The sequence below is a fragment of the Hydractinia symbiolongicarpus genome, chromosome 12 (genome assembly GCF_029227915.1).
Source record: "Hydractinia symbiolongicarpus strain clone_291-10 chromosome 12, HSymV2.1, whole genome shotgun sequence".
NCBI classification, from domain to species: domain Eukaryota; kingdom Metazoa; phylum Cnidaria; class Hydrozoa; order Anthoathecata; family Hydractiniidae; genus Hydractinia; species Hydractinia symbiolongicarpus.
Genome location: NC_079886.1, coordinates 7787562 through 7811077, shown reverse-complemented (window position 1 = coordinate 7811077; position 23516 = coordinate 7787562). Strand labels below are relative to the sequence as shown.

The 23516-nt window shown below is 29.5% G+C and overlaps 9 protein-coding genes across 10 annotated transcripts; all 9 read right to left on the bottom strand.

Moving 5' to 3' along the window:
* Positions 1-276: 276 nt before the first annotated feature.
* Positions 277-2077, bottom strand: LOC130621535 (universal stress protein Slr1101-like). 2 transcript variants are annotated; one of them, XM_057436838.1, is made up of 4 exons: positions 1965-2077; positions 1635-1733; positions 961-1067; positions 277-676 (listed from the first exon to the last, which is right to left on the bottom strand). In XM_057436838.1, exons 1-4 carry the CDS (start codon positions 2038-2040, stop codon positions 458-460), a joined length of 501 nt encoding a protein of 166 aa, XP_057292821.1. In that variant the 5' UTR covers positions 2041-2077; the 3' UTR covers positions 277-457. The 2 variants fall into 2 exon arrangements, with proteins under 2 accessions (XP_057292821.1, XP_057292822.1); XM_057436839.1 differs by having other exon boundaries at positions 1644-1733.
* Positions 2078-2229: 152 nt separating this feature from the next.
* On the bottom strand, positions 2230-4957 carry LOC130621537 (uncharacterized). Its single transcript, XM_057436841.1, has 4 exons — positions 4801-4957; positions 4143-4232; positions 3577-3683; positions 2230-3003 (listed from the first exon to the last, which is right to left on the bottom strand). The coding sequence occupies exons 1-4, from the start codon at positions 4886-4888 to the stop codon at positions 2797-2799; spliced, it is 492 nt and encodes a 163-aa protein (XP_057292824.1). The 5' UTR covers positions 4889-4957; the 3' UTR covers positions 2230-2796.
* Positions 4958-6147: 1190 nt separating this feature from the next.
* On the bottom strand, positions 6148-8089 carry LOC130621540 (universal stress protein MT2085-like). Its single transcript, XM_057436844.1, has 4 exons — positions 7969-8089; positions 7493-7585; positions 7166-7275; positions 6148-7078 (listed from the first exon to the last, which is right to left on the bottom strand). Exons 1-4 carry the CDS (start codon positions 8033-8035, stop codon positions 6869-6871), a joined length of 480 nt encoding a protein of 159 aa, XP_057292827.1. The 5' UTR covers positions 8036-8089; the 3' UTR covers positions 6148-6868.
* A 35-nt stretch (positions 8090-8124) lies between these two features.
* On the bottom strand, positions 8125-11268 carry LOC130621532 (universal stress protein YxiE-like). The gene is made up of 4 exons (XM_057436836.1): positions 10611-11268; positions 10311-10400; positions 9626-9732; positions 8125-9504 (listed from the first exon to the last, which is right to left on the bottom strand). The coding sequence occupies exons 1-4, from the start codon at positions 10711-10713 to the stop codon at positions 9292-9294; spliced, it is 513 nt and encodes a 170-aa protein (XP_057292819.1). The 5' UTR covers positions 10714-11268; the 3' UTR covers positions 8125-9291.
* Positions 11269-11406: 138 nt separating this feature from the next.
* LOC130621538 (universal stress protein MT2085-like) lies at positions 11407-13151 on the bottom strand. The gene is made up of 4 exons (XM_057436842.1): positions 13013-13151; positions 12701-12793; positions 12356-12462; positions 11407-11680 (listed from the first exon to the last, which is right to left on the bottom strand). Exons 1-4 carry the CDS (start codon positions 13086-13088, stop codon positions 11474-11476), a joined length of 483 nt encoding a protein of 160 aa, XP_057292825.1. The 5' UTR covers positions 13089-13151; the 3' UTR covers positions 11407-11473.
* A 358-nt stretch (positions 13152-13509) lies between these two features.
* Positions 13510-15340, bottom strand: LOC130621544 (universal stress protein MSMEG_3950/MSMEI_3859-like). The gene is made up of 4 exons (XM_057436847.1): positions 15196-15340; positions 14995-15081; positions 14531-14637; positions 13510-13995 (listed from the first exon to the last, which is right to left on the bottom strand). The coding sequence occupies exons 1-4, from the start codon at positions 15260-15262 to the stop codon at positions 13789-13791; spliced, it is 468 nt and encodes a 155-aa protein (XP_057292830.1). The 5' UTR covers positions 15263-15340; the 3' UTR covers positions 13510-13788.
* A 469-nt stretch (positions 15341-15809) lies between these two features.
* LOC130621531 (universal stress protein Slr1101-like) lies at positions 15810-17986 on the bottom strand. Its single transcript, XM_057436835.1, has 4 exons — positions 17841-17986; positions 17326-17415; positions 16298-16449; positions 15810-16143 (listed from the first exon to the last, which is right to left on the bottom strand). The coding sequence occupies exons 1-4, from the start codon at positions 17911-17913 to the stop codon at positions 15943-15945; spliced, it is 516 nt and encodes a 171-aa protein (XP_057292818.1). The 5' UTR covers positions 17914-17986; the 3' UTR covers positions 15810-15942.
* Positions 17987-18172: 186 nt separating this feature from the next.
* On the bottom strand, positions 18173-20708 carry LOC130621536 (universal stress protein Slr1101-like). Its single transcript, XM_057436840.1, has 4 exons — positions 20557-20708; positions 20182-20271; positions 19717-19823; positions 18173-18927 (listed from the first exon to the last, which is right to left on the bottom strand). Exons 1-4 carry the CDS (start codon positions 20630-20632, stop codon positions 18709-18711), a joined length of 492 nt encoding a protein of 163 aa, XP_057292823.1. The 5' UTR covers positions 20633-20708; the 3' UTR covers positions 18173-18708.
* A 305-nt stretch (positions 20709-21013) lies between these two features.
* Positions 21014-23350, bottom strand: LOC130621539 (universal stress protein Slr1101-like). The gene is made up of 4 exons (XM_057436843.1): positions 23261-23350; positions 22702-22791; positions 22078-22184; positions 21014-21683 (listed from the first exon to the last, which is right to left on the bottom strand). Exons 1-4 carry the CDS (start codon positions 23328-23330, stop codon positions 21468-21470), a joined length of 483 nt encoding a protein of 160 aa, XP_057292826.1. The 5' UTR covers positions 23331-23350; the 3' UTR covers positions 21014-21467.
* Between the last annotated feature and the right edge of the window lie 166 nt (positions 23351-23516).

The following is a 23516-nucleotide window of genomic DNA, read 5'->3' as shown; positions in this document are numbered from 1 at the left end:
TTTTGTTGTTTTACATTAAAAAAGCAAAACAAATTTTTGTCCTTTCAACCCTATTAAAATCATGAATTGTGTAGATGTGTTTAAAGGATGCATTTACTTAGACCAAACTGGATGATTCGATCAATGCAAAAAGAGGATTCCTCTCCACTTTTTATCCATTGTTTAGATTTATACATAACCTTTTTCACTAACAAATACGATGTTGTTTTCTTAACAATATTAACGAAACAGAAGGACTAATATATATGCTTATGTGTTTTTGACAAAAAAATCAGATTGTCAATATATTTTATTTTTTATAATATACTGTTGTACAATTTATTCTAAGCATAAAATAAGTTAAAAAACAAAATCCTTACAATAATATTAAAAAATCTTGTTAAAATTCGATTGCAATTACAAATATCATATTTTCCTTTTTTCGGTATTATAACAGAAAAAGAATTAAAATTTTGGTTTATTGCTTTTCCTCCCGATTTTCTAGCGGCACAACAATAACAGGGTGATGCGAATGATGAAGAACATATTCACTAACACTACCAAAAAACGTGCGTCTAAAGGTACCCAGACCACGCTGCCCAATAACAATAAAAGCCATGTTATTCTCCTTAGCAATTTTACATATAGTGTGACCAATAGAATCGTCCACTGACTCCACAAACGCTTTAAACTTTATCTAAACAAGAAAATGATAAAAAAAAAACATATCAAATATTAGTTTCTGTGTAAAAATCTATTGTTGTTTTTTTTTCTGAAACATTAGGCAAAGTGATGAATGGCTGACGTTTTTTTCGCGTAACAAGGATTAAAGTCTGTTTGAAAACCGAAATGATTTTTACAAAATTTTTGAAAAAACATTTACTGTCAAAATCACAAAGTCAAATGCCCTGCGCTACTTCTGTGGATTGCTCAAGAATCTTTGCTATAGTTACACAGAAAAAGTAACAAAGGGTAACCGACCTCTTTGTTTTTGCAAATGTCTTTATACTTTGCAATTGTTGCTTTACTTGCATCGATGCTTTCTTGTAAAGATTCTTTGTACAGCTCCATAGCACCCAATCCACCACCTACAGTAAAATAAAGTTTAATAAATTTGTAAAATAAAAGATAAAGAAACACTAAATCACAAGGATTTTATTTTTGGTTTGTACCAATACTGATTTTTTACTGATAATAATAGCCAGCATACGTACCCCGTGGTGCAAAAAAACTTAATGATTTGCCAATTTAATGAGGTGCTTGGACAAGCATTCATGGTAAATCTGTTTTTATTCCTGTACAGTCAAGATTTGAGCGAAATATAGTACCATGTCTGTCAAAACAGGTGTAAGAGGTAGATGTTAAAATTTAATGTATTTTTTTTTAATAAACCAACTAACTTAAAAAATACACTAGTTATTTCTTCCAATAGGGAGAAATATCAGTACATATTTATTATAATTATGTTTTACCTATTCATTTGTTTATTTGTTTTATTCTGTTTAATACATTATATATTAGTTACTTTAAAGTTAACAGTTACTTTGAAAATGTTCTCTACGTTGTATTACTGGCTGATACTTTAGCTGGAAAATAAAAGATTTATGCTATGTTAATTTAAGTTTAATAAATAGTAAGTTCTTTTTATAACGTACCAAACCTACCAAAAAGTCCTAGAGAAGGAAGATCTGGTGGAACATGAACGTGTACAAGACCAATTGTATCTCCTTCTTTGAAAGCATTTTCTAAAAACCCTAAAAATAAAATAAAACATTTACGTTTTTGCTAATAATCCAATCATACGTGACTAGTAGAAAGAGGGGCTTGAACAAACTTATTACACCACTCTTCTTCTCAACACCAAGGTAAAATTACAGTTTTTACAAAGAAAATATATTGTAAATTCAAGATGATATTTAAAGATTTTCGCACGATACAACTTTCACATACATTGTCGTTAACAAAAAAAATACACTTCAACTTACATTCAAATGCTGCCATACTGTTTTTACTTGCATCGATACATATTAACGGCATTTTGATAACTGAATGCTCCGCCATTATTATCTAGCACTAAAAAATTATAATTTCAATTTACCCATAATTCCTACTCAAATATTCAAAGCTTAACACTTAATTATGGATCAAATACTTGTTTAGAAACTTAAACTTTTCTTGCTTTTTGTGTTTTGTTTACATCACAACAGGTTAACACTCTCTTGTTCAATCTATTAACTTGAAACTAATGGATATCTAATTAATGGATATTACAACTAATGGATACTACAATTTTCCTTGTACCTTTTACAATAACCATATTGCTAGAGTTTTTGTTGATACCACAAAAACTTACTCATACGAAGATGCAAGACAATTTTAAACCATTTTATGAATTAAATATACTGACAAAAAATATATGGGTGTTTATATCATATTCCTCATAACTTACATACATTATTCATATAATTCTATATTCTCACATATCTGTGAATTGTCAATTGATAAGTTTGCATTTCAGTGCCAAAGGTTCTACATAACAAAATTAAAAATTTTCCTACAAAAAATATGACTACATATAAGATTTTTTGTTAGATTTTTTTTGGTTAGAATTCCTTCATTCTTCTAATAACAAAATAAAAATAGAAAAATATTTTTTTGGGAGAATAACCAAGCTTGTAATTAAAATAAATCGTTAACATATCGAGTAAAAAAATATATAAAAAATAAGAAAAATAGAAAGAATAATCAACAAACAAGATGTGCAACATTGTTTTAGGTCTACAGGATATTGTCGAATTTGGCTACGTGAAAAAAATGTTAAGAATCCAAGGTAGTCACAACAGTGACAGGGATATGTGTATGATGTATAACATAATCGCTAACACTGCCAATGAGTGTGCGCCGAACAGCGCCTAACCCACGTTGAGCCATGACTATCAATGTTGCAGCATTTTCTTTAGCAAGTTTGCATACTGTGTGACCGACAGAATCCTGCATAGATTCAACAAATAATTTTGGGTTAATCTAGAAAGAAAAAATATTGTCAACAAAACTATGAAGATAAGGTGGTATAAATGAACATTAACATTGCTTTTAATCTTTCTGCAAATGACTTTTTATAAAGAAAACAAACAATTTTTTAAGAATTAAAACATGGTTTGTTTAGAACATTCCAATTAAAGGTTCGTGATTTGCGATTTATAAATAATTATATAACTTAAAGTGGAAATCACTGATTGATTTGAAAAAATAGAGAAAAAAAGATTTGAATCATGACATCCGCACAAACTTGAATACTAGTTCTACACACTGAAAGTGTTAAGAAGTTAAAAATTGGTTATTATTCCACAACTTCTTGTTTCTGTTGAGAATGTTAACAAAAACATTACTTCAACATGGATCATTTTTTCTGAAACCTTCCTGAATGTACAGAATTAAAAAAATTTAAAAACGGAGTGTTTTGTCTAGATAATGGCATCATTAAAGAAACAAACGATTAACAAACTGGTTAGTTTCAATGCACACAAAATTAAAAATAATGCCAAATAATATTTTCTCAGAAAAATAGCTACGTTATGGTTATGGTTTACTACTCACCCCTTTCTCAGAGCACAAGTTTTCATACTTTTCAACAACAGCTTTGCTTGCTTTTATACTTTTGTTTACTTCTGTTTTATATAATTCAAGGGCAGCTAATCCACCACCTAAAAAGACAAAGCATTGCTAAACATTCACAGCCTTAACAATTTTCTAGAATTGATAAAATTTTGTCCAGATGAAGTTAAGATAAAAATGTACCCTTCGTATTTTGCTAAAATTAAAAGAAGACCTGGGAATTTAGTATTTCCTAGATTAGAAGGCTCTCAATTTTTTGTTAAAACATTAGAAAAAAAAACAAACATTTTTTACCAGAAAACTTAAAATTTAAGAAAAAAACAAGAAAAAATGAAAGTTGCATATTAACAAAATGGGGAGCATATTAGAAGTTCAAACTTAAAGGGGCTATGCATATTAAGGTTTCCATATTCACTTTTTATATTCACTTAATACTTTTAAAAGGTGCATCTTATTTGCATTACCGTGATCAAACTTCTACTTCTTTAAAAAGACATGACAGCAAATGCTTGTTTAGGTAAAGGCGAAATAAAACAAAATGTACATACCGAACAATCCAAGAGCTGGTGCATCAGGAACACAATGTATGTGTACAATACCAACTGTATCATCCTTGTTATACACGTTATAATAAAACCCTAAAATACCAGTTTTTATTATGAAAGTTATTTAATAAGAATAAGATTTTGATTTACAGTGTTTGTTTCTTCGGAAAAAAATAGTAAGCAAATGGTCACAACGAAACGCACAAATTAAATGATAAAAAAATACCAAAAATTAACTAATGTTTAAGTTATTCAATGATAATTTTTCACTAGTAGTATTATGTGCACAGTTTTCCCTGTATAACTTAAAGAATAAAAAAAATTCTTATTGAAATTGAAAAAATCTTTTTAATCAAGGAAAAAATGCATAATTAGTTTATGCAAATTTAAAATTAAATTCTTATTTGAGTGACTTGGATGTGTTTAAAAATTGCACGGAGCAACAACATCTCTTATTAATTTTAGGCTTGGAAACCAGAAAAAAAATTAAAAAAGCAACATAGCTATAGAGAGAAATTAATATTGAAAACTACTATACAACTGAATTTAATATCTATGCAAGTTGAACCATACAAGTATGTAACTAAGTCTTTATGTAAAGTAATAATACAAGGGAATTGTAGAAAAGCCACTTTTGAAATCATACAATGTCCCAACTCACATTCAAATGCGCGTGTGCTGTGTTCACTGCCATCTACACAAATAAGGATTAGTCTTTTCTTTGGCGGAGCAAGTTTAACAGGAAACATTTTTTTCTACTTGGTATTTTTTTTTTGACAGAACCTGAAAAGTAGAATGAAAAAATTGGATAATACCAGTTCTGTTTTCAACACGTTTTTAGCCTAATTTATACTGTGAGATGTATTAAGAAAAAATAAAATAACTAACATGGATGTATAGAAAAGGAAATCAACTGATTCAGCGTCAATATAATGCGCAATTTGCTGAAGATTTGCCATACTTGTTTATACTTTTAAAAAACCATTCAAATATATGTTCCCTGATTGATGCATTTTAGGGAGCTTTATTTCTGACATATTCTTAGGGTAAATTTCTGTAATAAAAAGGGGGTAAGAACCATAAATGTTTCTATTTGCTGAGTAATTCTTTTGTTTATTTCTATATGGTTAGCTAAAGTTTAGTTTATTTGAGATTTCTTATTGCAAGAAAAAAAGCATGAGAAAAGGGATGATTTAAAATTTAATTCATCCAAAACTAAGTGTATTAATACAAAAAAGGTTTTTAAAAGAATGATGTGCATAAGAAGATTTCTCTAAACAAGGAAATGAGGTTGCAATGAAAATCCAAACATTCTATCAACTTGGGTATAGACCATTCAGGATAAGTGTTATGTCCTCTGGGTTACCAATAACTTGGAAATGAACAAGTACCATGAAACATTGCGAAAATATGTATTTTGTTAATATTTTTAGCATATATGTGATTAAATATTTAGACAAATTAAATTTTTCTTATTTCTTGCGATTGTAGTTTTTGCTAGCTACTGAACCTAAATTCTTAAGTGGTGCTCACTATCTTTTTTACTATAGTTTTTAAATCTAGCAATAAAAACTTAAAAACTTCCATCCTTTAAAACAAGGATTATATCTGCACAAAACTTAGCGACTTACTGCATAAATTAAATTTAATAAAAGAATTGGCAAATCATAATAATCAATAATCAAACTAATTTCCTGCAGTGAAATTTAAAGCTGAGTTCCTATTCTTAATGATGGCAGCTGTTTGCACGTCATGATTGATTTTGTAAAGAAGGGTATCTTCTTGTCTTTTATACGTCTATGTTAATACTAAATATAAATCCCAGAATAAAAGACAAAAACATAACTAAAATTAGCTAAGAAAAATATACTGAAAGATATTTTCTATGCTTACAACGGAAAAATGTTGCAGTTAAAAACAAAGCAAAAAGCATACATTTTTTAACGTTCCTAAGATACTATATTCGTCTTTGAATGTTCCTCAATCAACAAGATCAAATAGAAAAATATTGCAATGGTTTTAGAAATATACATTCCTACTCATATATTATATGTGTAATTTCTAAGATTCATTAAATATATTGTCTTAAACAATAGCACATCGAAAACAACCATATAAATTGGTTTTACTACTTAACAAGCGAAAGAGGCCAATACCAATATGCATCACTTTTTACTAGCCAAGAGTTCTTATTTCTGCAGCAACTAACATGAAATAACAACGAAACAAAAATATTTCTTAAACACAGACAAAAAACATTATCCAAGACAGATTTGGTCATTACGAAGACGAAGGTCAGACATTGTTACTGGTACTTCTACACAAATACTTTTAGTAAGCGGTAACAAATAATAAAAGCTTTGATGAATGTTCTTATAAGCAACTACATTTTGCTAACGGGGAAATTTTGATCTCAGCATCAAAGTTCCGAAGCAAAAAATTAAAAGCTTTATATTTTTTATTTTTGGACTTTAATGTAAAATGTTAGGCGAAAAGACCTGCATTCTTCAAAGAACTGTTGTGCAGTTTGCTAGTTAGATTATCTAAGTCTTTTTAAATTTTTAGCCTGATCAGTAGCTTACGTTAGGACCACAGTCTCAACAGCCTCAACCCTTAGCAACTCAGTTGCTCAAACAAATAAAAACATGTAGTTCAACTTGATTGTCAACATAAAGAATAAGAACATGAAACATAAGCCGATAAGTCAACATAAGACAGCCAAAATTGATTCACTTTTTTCCTGGTGGCACTGAAACAAGAACAGGTATACGTGCATGATGTAAAATATAGTCGCTAACACTACCAAATAATGTTCGGCGAATAGCTCCCAAACCACGCTGACCAACAACTATTAAACTAGCATTATTTTCTTGGGCGATAGTACATATCGTGTGGCCAGCAGAATCATCCAGTGTCTTCAGAAATACCTTTGGAGTTACCTTGAAAAAATTTAAATTTACAAAATTTTCTCATAAAAACAAATATAAATAAAAAAATCATAAAAAAATGTTGATAATTTGTTTTACCCCTTGAGCCATACACTTTTCTTTATGCATTTCAACTACTGCTTTACTAGCACTAATTGTTTCTTGGACAGCTTGCCGGTAAAAATCATTTGCTATGACTTGTTCATTACCTGAAAGTGAAAGAATTTCAGATACCTTATCCTCCCGCTTATCCAACCTGTTTTGTACACACAAACAAAAAACAAAAGAACAAAATTGAAAAACCATTCAAAACAACATAATCTTTGTTACAAAATGTTATTATTCAAATTAATAGCAATAATATGGTTGAAGAATACAAAAATTGTGTTAAAAAATCAACAATTAAATATGAAATTAACTACCAACCATGAATACCAAAGCCAACTGGTATGTTTGGAGGGATATGTACATGAACCAGTCCAACTTCATTATGTTTATGATGAACTTCATTAAAATACCCTGTTAAAAATATAAGCTATAGACTCTGCTGCCAAGGTGGAATGTAACAAATCAATCAGTGTTATTACATTGGTCTCAATACCCAATTTTTCTGTTTTAAATTTGATAAAAAGATGACAGATGTTTAGATTTTGTGCCATATCATATGAAAAAGAGTATAACGCAGAGAAAAATTTTGTGCTCTAAATCGTTTCAAGTAGTGTATAATCATCTTTTGATTATACACTACTTGATTATATATTTTGAAAATTGTGGAAGACAAAGCATCTATAATTTTTACTGTGGCAAGGTTATTTTTGGCACATAAAACAACTAGACTTATGCTTGTTGACTTTCTAATAATCCCAGTGCACTAGGTGTCTTAAAAAAACTTTGATACATACATTCTAAAGCTCTGGAACTGTGTTCACTACCATCAATACATATAAGAACTAGTTTCGGAGTTGACATTATTTATTTACATGCATGTGTTAGTCTAGAAAGTCAAAATGTTAATAAAAAACTGTTAGAAACTCCCAATAATTATAAAAACACAAAGATTCAGAGGCCATCAAAGATTTATTAAATGTTTTTACACAAGCCTTAATTTAATCAGTCAATCGGTTGATTTAGGTTTACATGGGCTTAATGTACTTAAAATGAATAAAACTGAAGAAATACTTCACCTAAATTAGGAATATAGGAAGATTAAAACAGTAAATATAAAAATATTATGTAAAAGAAAACTTTTTAAGTAAAACTGTATCAATAAAAAATTTCTGAACTGCATAAGAATATGGTTACCCCTTTTTATCCATTTTTTTACATATTATTTCATAAAATGTTTGGTATAACTTAAAATAAAAATAAATAAGGAAGTGGGATAATTTTAAAATAAAAATAAAAATGAGAAATAAGAAATAAGACTTTAGATAATGGCAGCAAATACATCAAAGAAAAAAAAATCAACAAACTTTTATAAAAATTGAGAGAAAAAATTACATAATTTTTGAAGCAGTTTTTTCAAAAAAATGGAGCAAAGCGGTGAAGATCTATACTGAATAAGTAAAAAAAGGTTACCATATCCTTAATAAATGAACAATACATAAAAATATAAAAAATAATCTTTTAAAAAACATAAAATGTTTATATGTATAGCATAAGAATAAATATCCTCTCAATGTAGTAATAAATACATGATAAGGTTTTGAAATAAAGTCCCAAACACCAGAAAATGCTTCTATTAGGCATAACCCCCCAAAGTATATAGGTATAAAAATAAATCTAAATTGAATATGTAGTAAAATTGGCGATTAGGCCATTCCTCATGACAAGCATGCATAATTAATTTTAAGTATCAATGCTTTCTTAAATTCTTATCCCTTATTAAATTGAACGGTTCTTACAACGAAGGTAACTTTTTAAAGCCAGTCTTTTATAAAGTATCAAAAGAATTCATATCATTGTGATTTAAAATATTGCACTCCTAAAATAGTATATACTTTCACAAAACCACAATTCAAAAATTTATAAACTACAATATTAGTGAAATTTTAAATGCACAAAACTATAAACTTTTAAATAACAATTCTTGCCCTTTGGAAAATAAAAATTAGGCAGAATCAAATTTAAGCATGCTGCAGATTCATGTCACCCTCAACATTTGAATATATAAAATATAAAACAATGTCTATCATACAAAAATTAAACTGGTAACATTACATTTATTATTTAAGATTCTTAGGGTTAGTGACTATAGTTACTGGTATATTTGAATGATGAATAACGTAATCACTAACACTACCCAGTAGATTTCGTCGAAACATACCCAGACCACGTTGGCCAATGATAATGTGTGTAGCTTTTTCCTTCATTGCTATTTGACATATGGAATGCCCTATTGAATCTTGCATGCTTTGGACAAATGTTTTTGGATTGATCTAAATGTTATTGATTTACAGGTTACTACTATTTTACATATAAATGTAGAATGTTATTTTCATTCTCAGTAGTAACTGCAAATCATTAGAAAATTACGTAAGGGTTTTCATAAACACTTACCCCTTTTTCAGAACATAAATGTTTGAATTTCTCTATTACAGCCTTGCTACTATCAACACTGTCTTCAACATTGGAAAGATAAACCTTAAGAGCAGCTCTCCCACCACCTACAATTAAGTACACTCGAAATGTAAGTAGGGTAAGAAATATGCAGGGTTTCGTTACGTTTTTGTTTTTTTGAGAAATATAGTTGTTGTCAAATTTATTCGGACTGAAACTTTCTATAATAAACATATATTCAAATCTTTTTGAAAGGTATAAAGAATGCAATAACTTTGTGGAAAGGTCGACTGATTCAAGCAATTTTGGTGTTTCAAAGGTTCTTTTGAAGGGAGTAAGTATCATTTTGGAAAACATCTATATATATTTTTTGGCTTAATTCAATTTATTTTATGTCTGTGAAAATCCAACTAATAGTTTAAATTATTGGAATTTGTCTTGTAATCACTCATTTAATAATGAATTCAGTGAGAAAAGGGAAGAAAAAGTTTTGTTGATTCAACTTACATCCAAAATAAATAAAATTTAATTAGCAAAAATTATAGACACTGGACTTCACTTTGGCAATAGCTGAGCGGTGACATTAATTGCACAGATAAATTACACAAAACATTTTGGCTCTAGAAGTACTTTGGTATTCTCACATATTGCTGACAGTTTCAGGGTTGCTCATATTTAAACCTACCAAAAAGTCCTAATGATGGAGCATCAGGAACAGTATGAATGTGGACTAGACCAACTGCATCTCCTTCATGGTGGACATTATAATAATAGACTAAAAGAAAAAAAAAAGTAAACTATTTCAACAATATTGTCAGCTAAAAAATTATGGAAATTCGATTAGAAGGCAGAGTATGCAAACAGAAAACAATGTCAAAATTGCTTTCTTTGAAGATATTAATAGTCCTTTTGGAAATAATTGACATATATTTATGTTATGTAGTTTTGTTGAAACCAATACAAATAGATTTTGAAAACTACTTACATTCAAACGCACGTAGACTGTGTTCACTGGCATCAATGCAAATCAAGGCTAATCTTTGCTGTGGATGCTCAACATTACTAGTTATTCTTTGGTACACTGCCATCAACAAATATTTATTCTACGTAACCATATGATAATTAGGCCAAAAAGTCAATAATCTGCTTATATTTGAAGGGAAAAAGACTTCAGCATAATGATACACAAAGTGAAAAGAAAGAAGCAATTAGGTGCAGAGATGAGAGGTTACAATGCTAGTGCCAATTACAGTCAATTTACAGTGTGCTTTCTGTCAAACTAGAATATATATTTAATGAAGAAAATCAAATAGCAAGTGCACCACAAAACATGGAGATTGACTACCATTAAAAAATTACCTCTATAAAGGTATTTTTAACAGTGTACTTGAGTTTGATTTTCACTGCTGAACAGCAGAGGACAAAATGACACATTAATATTATTAAAATTCGATTATACCACACAAAAAGTAAAACTATTTGTATTCTACTTTTGACAGACAAAAGAGCTAATCAAAATACAGGAAAAAAAGTATTTGTTTATTTTCTTCAATTCAGAAGGGTTCATAGGCTTAACACACCTCACAAGAGGTGTACTATTATAATATCCCGTGCCATATTCAATTACCATGATAATGAAGTTGACAGAATGTTCTAAAAAATATTACTGTAAAAAGCTTTTGTCAATTTTTAGTCTATTTATCCAACATGTAAAGTTATGACAGGTTAATATATAAGATATTAACGAAAAGGGAATATTTCACGAAAAAATTCAACGCAAATAATTCACTATTTGTTATAATTGTAAGAATTTCCTAAAAATTACATCCAAAAGGTAACAATGTGCTTTTAACTCTCTGCTGGGGGTACAACTACAACAGGAATATGGGTATGATGAAGAACATAATCACTAACACTACCAAAAAGTGTTCGCCGAATAGCACCCAGACCACGTTGACCGATCACGATAAGTGTGGCTTCACATTTTTTAGCGATTTCACAAATGGTGTTTCCTATGGAGTCCTGAACAGATTCTTTAAAAACTTTTGGAGTGACCTGAAAAATATGTAAAACAGGTTTGGTTTACAAAATCAAAACTGAAAAAAAATTTGAACATCCAGCAATAGTTCCTAGTAGAAGCACAATAATAAGAACGCTATAATATATAATATAATATAATAATAATAAGACCTATAGTAAAAGCATGTAGATAATAAATTAGAATTGGTATTTTTAAGGCTATGTTGAAAAAACTGAAAATAACAATTAAGTTGTTTTGAGCAATTATACAAACAGATTTGTTATAAACCTATTTTAATTTTATGCATTTTTAAGCACCATTATTTTATCAGTTTTCTAAAAATTTGCTGAATTGTTTTTACTGAAAATAATACAATTCAATTTTTAGGCATAAAAAGAAATTTTGCCTCTCTAGTATTCCCGGCATTTTGGTAAAAAAAACTTCTAAGGTTGAAACGCTAATCCCGTGGTAGGAGTAATGCTTGTGTATGATTCATATAAAGTGAATTTTCCTTTGAACGTAGATGATTTTTTTTTCGTTAAAAGTTACCACAGAATGTAGTAATGTCAAAAGTGTAGGTAAAGGTGATAAAACATTTGATTACTTTACAACGACAGCAAGACTTAAGTAGACATGTGGCTAATGTCAATGAGTGAAAAAGTAACAAAATATACATCTTTAGTTGTCAGACATATCCACCATGTACTTACACCTCTGTCTTCACAAGCCTTTTTGTATTTCTCCACAACAGCTTCAGTTGCTGCTAAACTCTGTTTTACAGCTTCTTGATATAAATCACTTGCCAAAAGTTCTCCAGCTAAAATAGTAATGAAAATGCTGTTTCTTGTTCCTAACAAGTAGATAAATTACTTTGTTATTTGTAATGTGTATAAAACTGCAAAGAGAAAAATAATAAATTCGCAGAAATTCAAAACGCACATTTAAATGTTTTAATGTTAAAACATTACTAATTTCATTTAATTCCCCAGCACTTCTACATTCAAGCAAAACACCAACTCAATAATATATTATGCTGGATTTATAAAAATACTTACCATGCAAACCCATTCCTACAGGAAAATCTGGAGGGTTGTGGACATGAACAAGGCCAATGTCATCACCATTTTGATGAATAGTATTGAAATACCCTAAAAGATTAATAGAAGATCTACTTATACCTGTTTCTGTTACTTTGTTATTGACTTGAATGGGGCAGCATACCATGAAATTTAGGTCAATATACTGCAGCGATGACCATACTTGAACTTAAGAAAATTGCTGCAGTCTTTCCAGTTTTTTTCTTGCTGCTGGACACCTTTTGTTAGAATTTGAATAACTGCCAAGAATAGTGTCTAACATGTACTTACATTCCAATGCACGTTTGCTATGTTCACTTGCATCTATACATACCAGAGTTAGGTTTTTTGGTGATTCACCAGCCATTATGTTTTTATTTCAGTCTACAATTAAGTTGTAGAAAATATGAAGAGTAACAATAACGATAAGAGAATATAAAAAGGCAACCTACTACATTTAATGACCTAACATTTTATGAACTAGTTAAATAATAATTGTACCACAGTACTCAAAAATAAGTATAAAAAACAGACTGACATCTGGTTAAGGCAACAAACTAACTCACAAATGAAATTTTTATACATATTTAATTCACAGTTAAATATTGATCATTCCTTTAAATAATACTTTATATCAGATTTATATTTAACCCTAAACAGAGTAAGTTAAACCATACGATGTAGGAGATTGTGTGTGTAAATTCCACCATTATGATTCAATCGATTTTAAAGACAAACTTTTTCCAAATTGTTTTTTATGTTGTGTGTATAAGAAAGAATTTATCAGACCTAAAGTATCATATCTTCGAGGTGTAAGAAATACAGCTTCAGTCTAACAAAATAAAAATAATAAACTTAAATGTAATTTATGCATAAATCTTTGATGCCCTAAAAAATGCATAGGTAATTTAAAAATATATACTGTATATTAATTAGCATGTAAACATTTAACATAAACTAAATATACAAATGAGAAAAATAATTTCAAAAAATTTCAAAACCGAACCAATTATAAATGCATGTTTTAGATAAATGTTGAAAGATAATGCTTTAAAAATTATTATAAATTATTTTTCTTCTTTCGGAATAACAACAGTTGGTATATGCGAATGATGCAGTACGTAATCACTCACACTACCAAGAAGAGTGCGCCGAATGGTACCTAACCCGCGCTGTCCAATCACAATGGCATCTGCCGAATTCTCTTTGGCTATTTTACATATTGTGTAACCCACTGAATCATCGCACACTTGTAGGAAAGGAACAGCCTTGAGCTAGAAAATTTTAAATGTGCATTTATAAAATACATTTATTGGAATTAGAACCTTCGACAAGTGCAATATAAAACTCCTACAAGTGCAACATAATAAGATAACAGATGTAGTGTTTGTAGTTATCTTACAAAATCACAAAGATTTTTGCTTAAAAAAACAATCCACAAATTTTGATAATAAAAAGTAGCTCTTCAAACAGAAACAGAAAAAAATACAACTAGAAAAATCACTGTAATTTTTTCTGGAATAAAAGAGCTGTGAAATGACTTTCCCGCAGTGGATGAATAAGTCCTTATTGGAAAAAACAGCCTGGCAATTTTTAGCAAAATGAAAATTGCCAGATTAATGATCTGGTTAATTAATGACTATAATTTTAACCATGATATAAATGTAAAAACTACAGTGAACAGAATACATAGAATAACATAAATACAACATTGCTGTTGCACGAGTGCGTTTTGACAAAATTTACTGACATAAAAATTGTCCTTTTAATAGCAAAAAATTTGCAAATACAACATAAATGAAACGATACCTGTTTTTCAGAACAAAGAGACTTGTATTTTTCCACAACATCTTTGCTTGCTGCTATATTTTCTTCAATTGCTGTTTGACATGCACTGTCAATAAGAAGTCCATCCTCTAAAGAATTAAAAGAAAAACCTTCACAACCTTTAAGAAAATTCTTTAAATATACAAAACCGTCTTTAACCGTCTGAAATTTTATTATATGGTACTCAGCCTGTTTCCCTTCTTCATTTCACTAAAATGTTAATTTCCCTGAATTACACATATCCAATTGCTCACCATAAATACAAAAATGTGAAGGCAATATCCAATAAGCACTCATAAAAACGACAGCTGAGTTTTACACATTAAAAATGCCTGGTTTCACCCCACTTTGAAAACTTTACTAAATTTCCTGACATTTTGATGCAACTTAAAATTTCCAGACTTTACAGGTTTTTAAGATTGATGATAACATACTCTGCAACTTACCAAATAATCCAATTGGCATGTAGGGAATTTGCTGAATGTGTACCAAGCCTACAGTATCACCTTCTCGATGAAGTGTTTTGCAGTACCCTGAAAAGTAGAAGTTTATTCCATGATTAGGACACAATTTTAGGTTGGCTTTAGAACCACACCTATAGTAACAGAAAAGGAAAGAGAATTACTCTTTGCACAGCTTATACTTACACGAGAATGCTCTGTCACTGTGTTCACTTCCATCAACACACACCAAATTTAACTTATTAGAAGACATTTTAATAGTTACTAAGATAAAATAAAAAGTGCAAATATTAACATACTTTTGATAGACTGGCAGTGTATGGGAACAATTTACCTAACAAACCCATTATGCTTAAAGTTTTTCAAAGCGCAAATTATTTTTTTCTTTGTTATATGATTACCTAACAGCTTAAATAGAACCCAACAGATATAGAATACTCAATTCAGGCATCAGCTAAAAACGAGAATATAAACAATCAAACAATACAATTTAATTTACACATCAAATATATAGATTTCAAAATATTATCAGAAAATAAAAAAAAGTAAAAATTTTATGTGCAAAATAGAGGTGCTAATTAATTTATCAAATATTATATGTATAATTAGAAATTTTTGTTATATAGTAGTAACGTTACTCAAATATGTGGAATAAATAGACACGCAATACACTCAGATGTTTATTTGTGACAATATCAGTTTAGAAAAACTAGAGGTCAGCAATTTATCGAAGTATTCTATATAAGGATTCCTGAAAATTTCATGTCAATAGTTATTATTACATCAAAACAGATTGTCACTCTGAATTAAAAAACACATTTCTATTAGAAGCAAATACTGTAAATAATATATATGAATATAAGACCATCATCATTATCGTCATCATCATTCTCAGCTTAACCCAAAAGAAAAAATAAATACACATGCAAATGTTTACTCAGGCATGACTACAATGACTGGAATGTGTGTGTGGTGAAGAACATAATCGCTGACGCTACCAAAAAGTGTTCGGCGGACAGTTCCAAGTCCACGTTGTCCAATCACGATAACCTTTGCATGGTTTTTCTTCGCCAGTTTGCACAGAGTATGGCCTACAGAGTCATGCATGGTTTCAACAAAAACATGTGGCTCCACCTACGTTAAAATAAACTGAATGCTTTAAGTTGTTAAATCTAAATTGCAAACAGACAAAGAAAAAAGAAGAGGATCTGTTAATTCCCTTTTCAGAGGTATATCATGTGCTATTATCTCTTGTAGTATACCTAGACAGAATTAATAGTTGACCTACCCCTTTGGTCTTCACCATTTCCTTGTATTTTTCCACAACAGCCTGACTGTCTAACACACTGTTTTGAATCCGTTCCTGATATGAAGCATCAACAATGGCTTCACCATCTTTAAAATACTTGGTGTGTGAGATTTTCTCCATGTTAGGATGGGCTAACAGGTATAAACAATAGTGGATAAATTTTTCAAAAGAGACAATAAGCCTTAAACCCCATTATGACAAACACCATCAACGCTAGTTGATAACTTGCAAAAAATAAGAAACATCTGAATTTACTTGATTTAGTTTTAAAAATCTGATGTTATAATATCCAATTAGAATACTCCATATTTTATATTCCATTTTAATAATTTGTAGCTATATGCAACTTTTAGTGATCTTTGTTGTCTATCCAGTAAAAAATAAAGCAAGAAAACTTTGCCGCTTCTCAAAATCATGAAATTTTGTACTCTTAATATTAAAAATTCCACTCTAATCTCAAAAATGTGTTGCATATATTGCTCACTTAGCCAATGTCCATACTAATGATCATGCCAATATTGTAGCTTTTAGTGTGATCTTTTAAGTACTGTTATTTATGATTAAGAAACACATGCTGAGAACATATGGCCTTAAATTGACAGGTCCAAAAATTTAGAACGTTAAAGGCCTTATTTTTTATTTGGAACTGCTTTCCAATGAGACATCCTTGGTACAAATTTCTATAAATTTGATACTTTCTTACAATGGTAAAATCTGAAAAAAACATTACTATTTTTGTTGTGTGTTAATAATTTCACGAAACTTTAGTTGAAGGATTACAGGGTATGTCTGAAAGCTACTTTAACACCATTAATTTTATTAAAGATTGTGCTTAAAGAAACATGTGTAGTACTTAAAACAATTTTTTTTTCTTTTACTCTCAGACCCACAAAAAAATTGGCAAAACATGAGATACATTATTTGGTTACTCCTTCTATTCAATAAAACTTTTCCTGCGTTAATGATATAAAGGGTCAAATTAATTTTTTAAAACTACCTAGACTAACCATAAAAACCAAACGATGGCATATCCGGCAACACATGGATATGAGCAATGCCAACTTCATCACCTTGCATGTATACATTGTCAAAAAACCCTGTAAAAACAAAATTAAAAGTGAAATTAAAGCACTGATACATCATCTCTAACATACAGCTTGGTAGAGAATGAAGTTTAATTCACGATCAAGAGAACTGAACCCACTGCACTACATGCTGCAATATACTAACAACACTAAATGGTGGTTATAGCAATTTAGCAATCCACAAAATATCACTTCTTTGATTTTCATTACCCATATTATATTTGTTTGTTCAGTGTAAACCCTTTTCAGGAAAGAACACATACACAGATGTGCCACAATAACATGCTGCCTGGCTGTTACCAGAACCGCAACAAAATGGGCACATAAAACCATAGATTGAAACTCACTCATTGCCAGGTAGTAAGTTAAAAACATCAAAAATACAAGTGTTTTAAGGTACTGACAAAAAAAAAAAAAAAAAAAAAAAAAGAACTTACATTCCACAGCTCGGTCACTGTGCACACTACCATCAACACAAATCAACTTCAGTTTATTTTCTGAGCTAGCCATTGTAACTTTACTTATTTTTGCAAATAAAAAGATAAGTATTTAATATTTTCACAGCATAGAACATGGCATAAGCGTTGGCACATAATAAAAAGCATCCATGCCCTGATTCATTTTAAAAAAAACAATTGTTTTTTTTGGAAATAATTGATCTATTTGTTTCCACTATGGAAAGTAGAAATTGTAATGCAGTACTCTTTCTTTCTCATTGTGTTGGTCTGTCAGCTGGACTTAAAATTGTTTTCAAAGAAATGAAGCGATATAATTGGTTATCTTATACATCTTATACATTACTATACAGTAATTAACCTCTTTTTTGAAAAAAACACAAGGTGAGGTTAAGGCAAACATAAATATTTTTAAGTCTACCGAAAGCAACAGATTAGGAGACAATACAACCTTTTTTCTATATAATGTTATATACGTGGTATACTGCATACAATAGTAGTACATACATTGGTATATTAGAACTTATAGTAGAAAAAAGAGACTAACCATAAGAAACAAGGCATTAAAACACATTCCATGCTTTCATAAAAATTACAATTTGGAAAAAATATTTTTATTATACTTTACATGTTTTGGTTATGTTTACAAGCAGTCAAAAATGATTAGGAAGTTTTCTATTATATTAAGAACATTCTTAAAAATTACTAATGTTTTACAAAAAACGAAACAAATATCATAAGATAACAATTTTATGAAAGAACTTCTAAATTATCCCAAAATAAAATTTGTTGTTAACAATAACAAAAAATAACAACATTAAAAAAATATTAAAACTTATTGCAAACATAATCATTTAGATTTATCTTTGTCTTCTGACGGCACCACAACTACTGGTACGTGGGCATGATGCAGGACATAATCACTGACACTACCAAATAAAGTGCGGCGTATTGCACCTAAACCACGCTGACCAATAATAATCATGTAAGCATGATGTTCCTTGGCAATTTTGCAAATGGTATGTCCAATTGAATCTTCCATTGTTTCAGCAAATATCTTTGGAGTTACCTTAACATATAAATTGCATGTTATTTTGATTGATTCTCCCGTCATGTTTATTTTATCATTAGGTTTTTACTAAAAACTTTAGAAGTCTACAATCGCTGACAAATTTTAAAGTGCATTCCCATAAGCAATAGTTTAGGCTATTCCTATTTTAGATTTACACGTTTGAACTTGGTCAATGTTTACAACAGGACTCTGATCTTTGGTTTGTTTGGTTAGACAAAGCCATACCTATACTGTACATTTTATCTATTACTTAAACAAAAAAAATAATACAAAACTGCCCGGCAATCTTTCTTAATAAAAAGAATCTTTAATTTTAAGATATAGGAGAACTTAAGACGTAAGTAAAAGTTTAGTTGAAGTTCTTTTTTAGCATTTGTGATGCTCTCTGGGAAAATTGACTGCTTTTATTTTTAATTCGTATTTTTAAAACAATAGAATTCCTTATTTCGTATTTTTAAAAATACGAATTGCTTTTTTTTAAAAACTACAAAAATTGGTATTTCGTATTTTTAAAAATAAGGGTGTTTCAAAATACGAAATCTGTATTTTTTAATACGAAATTTCCGTATTTCGTATTTTTTAATACGAAAAGAGAAGTGGTGGATTTTCCTAGAAAGGCAAATATTGAAATAATTAATAAGTACAGAAGATTAACTAAAGTCCATTGAAGTCATAATTTATTATTATTGTCCTTGTTTTTATTTAATAATGGTTATTTATTTACTGCGTGTATTTCAGACATTTAAAATAACATTCTGACTTGAAATAAAATTAAGAAAACCCTACTCCTTTGGCAGCACAAAGTTCTTTGTACTTCTCGCAGGTTACTTTACTATGTTTGATGCTCTCTTCGACAGTTTCTTGATAGATCTCGGTGGCTACAATTCCACCAGCTAAAGACAGCAAACAAGATAAAGAATTAACCTAATTTTATTGATTTTCATGCAAAATGAAAAAAAAGAAAAAATAATTTTGAACACAGTGTTAATTGTAACCTGTAGAACCTGATCAAAAGTCTCATGTAAGTAATGTTCAAATAATTCTGTTTGCTCTCATCTATACTGATAAGAAAGATTTATAAAAAACATGTGTCCTAAAATTCCAATAACAAAATAATATACAAAAAAAGTATGAATATAATTTAATTCAAAAAGCAAAAAAGAGTTTCAACAAATTAAAATCAATAGCAGATGTTACAACGGTAAAACTCAACATTAATAAAACAAAACTCTGAGCTTCAGGTTAACATACCATATATGCCAAATGAAGGTAGATCAGGGAGAACATGTACATGAATTAATGCGACTTCATCACCTTCATGATAAACGTTATCAAAAAACCCTATAAAAAATAGTGCAAAAACAAAGTGGTAAAAGAGAAGTGGTTGTCCTTATATAATTGCATTGGCCTTAGTTCCTACAGTTTAATAAGAAACAGGCCTCAAATGAAAATCACGTTTTATTACAAGGATAAACATTAGGATAAACTAATATTGTTTTTAGAGCACAGAAAGATAAAAACTCAAAACAATATCTCGCACCCATTGTTGTTGCTTGACATGTTACAAACCTACCTATTTATAATTGTTCTAAAGAACCCTGTACATATGTTATTCATGAAACTTACATTTCAGTGCTCGTTCACTGTGTTCACTTCCATCAATGCAGATAGCTTTTAATTTCTTTCCACTGGCTTCGGCCATTTCGATTAATTCTGTTGTAATAGTTAAAACTAAATGAGATGCGCAGGGGATCAATTACCTGGTACAACAAAAGAGTGCAGCTCAGAAAAAAGCATCAGAAGCTGGTGGAAATGATATAGGTAAAGAGCTTACAAATACCAATCTGCATAATAGAGCTAGCATCTGTTTTGACAAGTTGTTTTTTAAAACCCACAACCTATACTTCACAATGCTCGTTATTGTCCAGATGAAAAAAGCTTTTATTTTTAATTTAAAGAAGGTTTGACAGCAAAAAACAAACTAATGGAAATACATAGAGTGGACCAACATCTGTAGCAGTAATGTTATTTGGATAAGAGGGTTAAAACTACAAGGGAAAATTCACAACAAAAACAAGTGCACTACTCATATACTACTTTTAATAATATATATTAAGACTTCAACAAAAATCATTATGACACAGAATATACAAATAAAAAAGTTTGCGTAACTCAAAAATTCTTCACTTGTGCTTCATAAAAATGCAAATGTGCAGACAAATACATCCTATAGTTATATTTATACAACCTATAATCCCAATACATTCATTATTTCACTTTAATATAATTACTTAAAATATTCAATAAAATCATAATGCTTAGTTTCCACAAAAGTATTTATAAAAATTTCATTTCAAGCAATGAATTTTAGAAGCAATCAAATGTAACTTAGCACTGAATTTCTAAGACTTCCTACGGTTTTTGTATAATAATTTAAAAACAACTTAGTTTAAATAGAAACATTTCTAAATATCGTTTTAGCATATGTATACATGTATTTATATATTAGTTGTTTCATCAAATAAGCTATCTAAATTTCACTTTTCATCTTCTTCAAAGGTTGGCACAATCATGACTGGCATTTTAGCATGGTGTATTAAATAATCACTAACGCTGCCAAAGAGAGTGCGCCTAACTAGGCCTAAACCACGCTGACCAACAACAAGAAGTAATCCTTTTTCTTTTTCTGCAATCTTGCAAATTGTATGGCCAACAGAATCTGCCATGCTTTCAATAAATATCTCAGCTGTAATCTAGCAAACAAATGTAAAAAAGAAGTACAAAAATGAAAACGAAACAATCTGCTTAGTTGACTTTAAGTTTAAAATGAATTATCAAAAGGATACAGAAAAAGCATTCTTTTGTTTGTTTTCTTTCAATGAAATTTAGGTTTATAATTCAACGTTATAAATACATAAGCAACACTCTTTAACCCCTTAAACCTGGTAAATTCAACAAATAGCTTATGCCTAAAACTAATGTATTAACTAAATTAAATTAATAGGCCCAGATTCCATTAGCTATTCCTAGTAGAATAAAAGAAGCTAACTTCAGAAGTGATTTCACTTTTTAAACCATTTTACAGATTTCTTTATTATGCAGTTGCGGAAAATTTGTTGTTTTCTGGTGAATATTTTAGCTACTTACATCTTTCTCCCTGAACAAATCTCGATATTTTTTGACAGTTTTTTTACTTTCATCAATACTTTGTTGAACTGTTTCTTGATAAATATCAGTCACAACATAACCGCCAGCTAAAATTTAAAAAAATCTTACTAAATAAAAATATTCTTGTCAAGAAAGCCAATAGCTTTTATTATAATTAGTAATTTATAATTTTTTATATATTTAATTTACAGTCATAAACATAAACAACAAACTATGAAAATCTCAGAATCATTGAAATAAGCAGATTTATTTATTACACTACTGCAGGGTGTAATCTCGCATTCTTAGTAGGTATATGAAACATTTATTTCCAAATTGGAAAAGCTAATTATATTAATTACAATATATAGGACTTATCACCCCTTAAATACAAGCTGCAAATGAATAAGATTTCATTGATATCTCAAACCACCTTGATGATTTCTAATTTGAGATTTAATGGGCCCATTTTAGATTTCTAGATTACACACTGTGTCCTTAACACAAGCTATATTTATTTACAATTAACTTTTGCAGCGATTGGGAATTTTTTTTTCATTAGATAAAAACACAAAAACCACAATCCTTCTATAAAAAACGTGATATTGACAGTATTATACTTACCATACATTCCAAAAGAAGGCAGATCTGGTAAAACATGTACGTGAATCACGCCAACCCTATCACCTTCATGGTACACATGTTTGCAAAACCCTAGTAAATAAAATAAGTGATTAAGGGCGAAATGTTAATATACATTTGTTGATGTGTTAAAATGTTAAGAATTTCTATTTCATATCCGGCTATGTAGCCACTTAACCTTACAAAGAAATGGTGCGTAACAACAGACCGTGGAAAATCCACAGGTTTTGCTGTCCCATTCTAGCCCACAGAATCACCTGCCAAAGATATCGCTATTTCGTGCATCCTTAGCACAAGTGATTCAGATATCATTTTTAACAAAATACAGCTGTTAATATAAAGAAAGAACAAGGGAATCATTATGTTGGTGATAGGATGTTATAAATAAACTTCACAATACAAATATTAATTTTTTTAGTAAAGAAACCAATGTAAAATCTCCACAAGGAAAAAAAATTGTTTACATGCACATAGAATCGTCATACCCCCAGTAGGTATGGGGGGAGGGAGACAGCATGCTATAATGTATATATTAACATACATTCAAAAGCCAAATCGCTATGTTTACTTCCATCTACACAAAGAAATTTTATCTGCTTTTTTTCTTCCATCCCTTAATCCTAACCTAAAAAACATAAACACATTATATAATTCTTTAAGACCACATAGTTTGATTAAAAATATTAAAATCAAAGCCATTAAAAATGATAATGACAACAACTTATATGGAAAGATACAACACTTTTTAAATTATACAAAAATATAAACATGCAAAGGCAGCTAGCAGGAAAATGCAG